The sequence below is a fragment of the Myotis davidii genome, unplaced genomic scaffold, assembly GCF_000327345.1.
Source record: "Myotis davidii unplaced genomic scaffold, ASM32734v1 scaffold332, whole genome shotgun sequence".
Taxonomy (NCBI): domain Eukaryota; kingdom Metazoa; phylum Chordata; class Mammalia; order Chiroptera; family Vespertilionidae; genus Myotis; species Myotis davidii.
This window is the reverse complement of record NW_006285779.1, coordinates 3,402,991-3,406,304: the sequence shown is the minus strand read 5'-3', so window position 1 is coordinate 3,406,304 and position 3,314 is coordinate 3,402,991. Positions and strand designations below refer to the sequence as shown.

Here is a 3,314-nt window from a genome sequence, read left to right as displayed (position 1 = left end):
GTGTGGATTTGCACGTGTGCACTCACGCCCACGTCGTGGGGAAAAAATAACCAGGACTTTACGACAGTCATTTATTGAATCTTATAAGGGAATGAGTAGGGAGACTTTCTTCTGCATTCTAACAAAGAATTTAATCCCAAGATTTTTTATTTCTTTTTAAGAGATGAAACAGCCAAGGGTGCTAAATTCCTGTGACCTGAGTGGCTTTTAAGGTCAGTGGTAAAGAAATGATTAGCTGATTTTCCTTCTCCTGCATGTGCTCCTTGGGAAGGCTTCTGTGCAAAATCCTAGAGTCGGACTTGCTGCTACTGGCCACACTGGCTCTCAAGCTTTAGGACATGTGATTTAATGAGGCCCATGCTTAGAGGAGCACCTCACTCGTCCAGTCCCGGGAGTGAGGTACTCCTCATAAATTATATTTCAAGTAAGCAAAGCTTTTCCTTTTAAGGCTACAATATAAAAAGAGAAGTAGAGATACTTAAAAAATAAATAGAAACCTTTTTAAATAGCATACAATCTTATTGAACATTTATAGAATATAATTTAGCCTTTTATTAATGATTCAAATTCTGGACTTGGAGTTAGGGGGCCTGAATTGTAGCTTTGGCTTTACAAGTTGGTTTCTCTCTCTGAGCCTTGATAAGTCCCCGTACTCTGTCCCCTGGAGAGTGGTGGCAAGGGAAGAAACACTATTTCTCATTTTAAAGCCACAGGCATCGGACTAGCTGCTTTCTGAGGGAACCCCCACATTTAGATCTGTGATGACTGTATTTCATTACATAGTGATGCCCTCAGGGTCTAAGGGTGCTTACTTGCCCTCACTAAATGGTCCCATGTGCTTTGTAGTTCTGAAACTGTCCCCTGAATGTGAGCTGTCCCCTCATGTGATTGCCCATGTGCCTGGGAAAACAATTCATTTCCTGCCCTATTCTACTTGTAGCATTTTATATACATAGTCTGAGTGAGAATGCAGGAGTGATCTTTCCTACAGAATAGAGTGAGGTGTGTAGGTCTCGTCACAAGAAGCTGCTGCTGGGAGGCATTTGTCACTTCTGAGTTTGTGACTGTGACAGAGGCCCCAGAAGGCTGGCTTCCAGTTAAGCGAGGTGCTATATTACATGAGTAGATTTGGATATTCTCCCGGTCACAGTCCATTCACTTAAAAGAGTAGAAGTATTTGTGAAAAAAAAAAATTGCCTATAAAGCATATTTCCAAGTTTTACTCTTCCATATTAATTTTCATTATAAACTTGGAAATGTGTTTCTAGGGAGAATTTTTGGCCCTAAGACATAATAAAATCATACTGCAGAATGCAGCAGACCTTGTAAAAGCACATATTCAAGGGAAAATTCTAATTTTACAGCACACTTTTGTGTGCAGCTTGCGTGCCTTACTTAGAGCAGTGAGGGTGTTTCGGTTTGGCACAGCTGCTCAAAAAGTCTCAAAGAAACTCACCGCTTCCCTGATTTGGAGAATCAAACTATAGCTCTCATCCCCCAGCCCAGAAAAAGCAGCTAACTGGAACAGCTGCAGCAGACGCCCTGGCCCTTTTTGAGTCATTGAGCTCCTAACAACAGCTTTAGGAAGGCTGCTGGCCTTAAGACTGCCCAGGCTGGAGTACTCACCGATGCAGCAGGAAGGGAAAGGAACAGAGAGGCTCCAGCTCCAGAGGGTCCCCCTGCAGTGATGGGCTGCCCCATGACGCAGCCCTGATAACACAGCTGAGTGGGGTTCCCAGCAGGGCTTTCCAGGTAATGTCCATTGAACTGATTTTTTCACTTAACAATTTCCATAATGTATGTTCCTTACTTGAAAAAAAAAAAAGCTTTCTGCAAACATCTGGCTTGTAAAACAAGGTAAAATAGAGATAGCTGTTTGCATTATAAAAGAATGATTCTGCTTCACAAAAAAATCACATTACATTTGGACTTCCTTTTTTTGTTAAATATATTTTTATTGATTTCAGAGAGGAAGTGAGAGTGAGAGTGAGATAGAAACATCAATGATGAGAGAGAACCATTGATCGGCTACCTCCTGCACGCCCCCAACCGGGGATGGAGCCCGCAACCTGGGCATGTGCCCTGACTGGGAATCGAACCGTGACCTCCTGGTTCATAAGTCGACGTGCAACCACTGAGCAACACTGTCCGGGCTACATTTGGATTTTTTGAATCATGAGACAAATCTGTCTCTCAGATTTCACCCTCTTAATTCATTTTTCCTTTGCACATTTTTAGAGAGAAAGAATGCATGTCAACTCATGCATGTTGGGATCCAAATTTTCCCAATTACCAGTAGTTAAGCCTTTTCCTAACCCTCCCACCTTCCCCTTCTGGAAGCCACAACTAGGGTTTATCTCCATGTGGCTTCTTAAAGAGCTATGTTCCTTTTGTCTGGGCACTCATGAGATGAATTTTATAGGTTGTCTAATGTTGAAATGCTCAACTGAGATTTCAGAGTCTGGGAGGTCCCTGCTCAAAAAGCCAGTGCAAAGGAGCCTGTAGCTCCCACGTTGATCCTGTTCCACCCACCTAGTGTGATGTCGATGATTCAGCAAAAAAGAGCAGAGCCTCTTTCTTCCCCATAATTCCTTTGCTTCTTTCTCTCCCCAGTAAGAAAGTGGCGTGTAAAGAGTGCCCTGGGAGCCTTGGGCCAGTGGCAGATTGAAGTGGGAGAGCCAGCACCCCACGGAGCAGGGAACCTGGGGCCTGAACTCATCAAGGAGAGCAATGCCAATGTATGTTTATCTATCAGGTGTCTTTGGGGGGGGGGAGCTGAGTGGGGAGTGGGCTCCCAGCCCTTGAAGAAAGGGACCATGTCTTGTTCACCTCTGCATCTCCAGTGTGCCCACATGGGCACAGTGCTCTAGAAATGTTTGCTCGAATGAATACCCAAAGGTTTTTGGCATGGTCATCCCAGGGCAAGGGCTTGAGGCCTGGCATGGCACAGTGATAGAAGTGTCAGAGGGCGCTGAGAAGAGCTGGGGTCTCCCATTGTGTCTGTAGGCAGAGATTTGTAGGGGGCGGGGGCATCCCTTCCTACCCTCCTCAAGAACAGTCCTGGGGTGGGATTTCCTTCTGCAGCCCATCTTCATGCGCAAGGACACCAAGACGTGTTTCCAGTGGCGGATTCGAAACCTCCCCTACCCTAAGGATGTCTATAGTGTCTGTGTGGACCAGACGGAGCGCCGTGTTGTTGTCAGAACAACCAACAAAAAGTAAGCGGCGTGGTTGACAGCGGCCTGCCTATGTTGGAGCAGAGGGGGTGGGGTGGGGTTGGACCTGGGTTAGGGCTCAGACTGCTCCTTACCCTG

The 3,314-nt window shown here is 45.7% G+C and overlaps 1 protein-coding gene across 2 annotated transcripts in view; it reads left to right on the top strand.

Annotated features, from left to right (window-relative positions):
- Positions 1-3,314, top strand: part of DPCD (deleted in primary ciliary dyskinesia homolog (mouse)) — a 20,434-nt gene that overhangs the window by 7,145 nt on the left and 9,975 nt on the right. For both annotated transcript variants that reach the window (XM_006756526.2, XM_015559321.1), the window contains 2 exons: positions 2,614-2,738; positions 3,085-3,218. In XM_006756526.2, the coding sequence (XP_006756589.1) occupies positions 2,614-2,738; positions 3,085-3,218 (259 nt within the window). The remainder of the gene's footprint in view (positions 1-2,613; positions 2,739-3,084; positions 3,219-3,314) is intronic.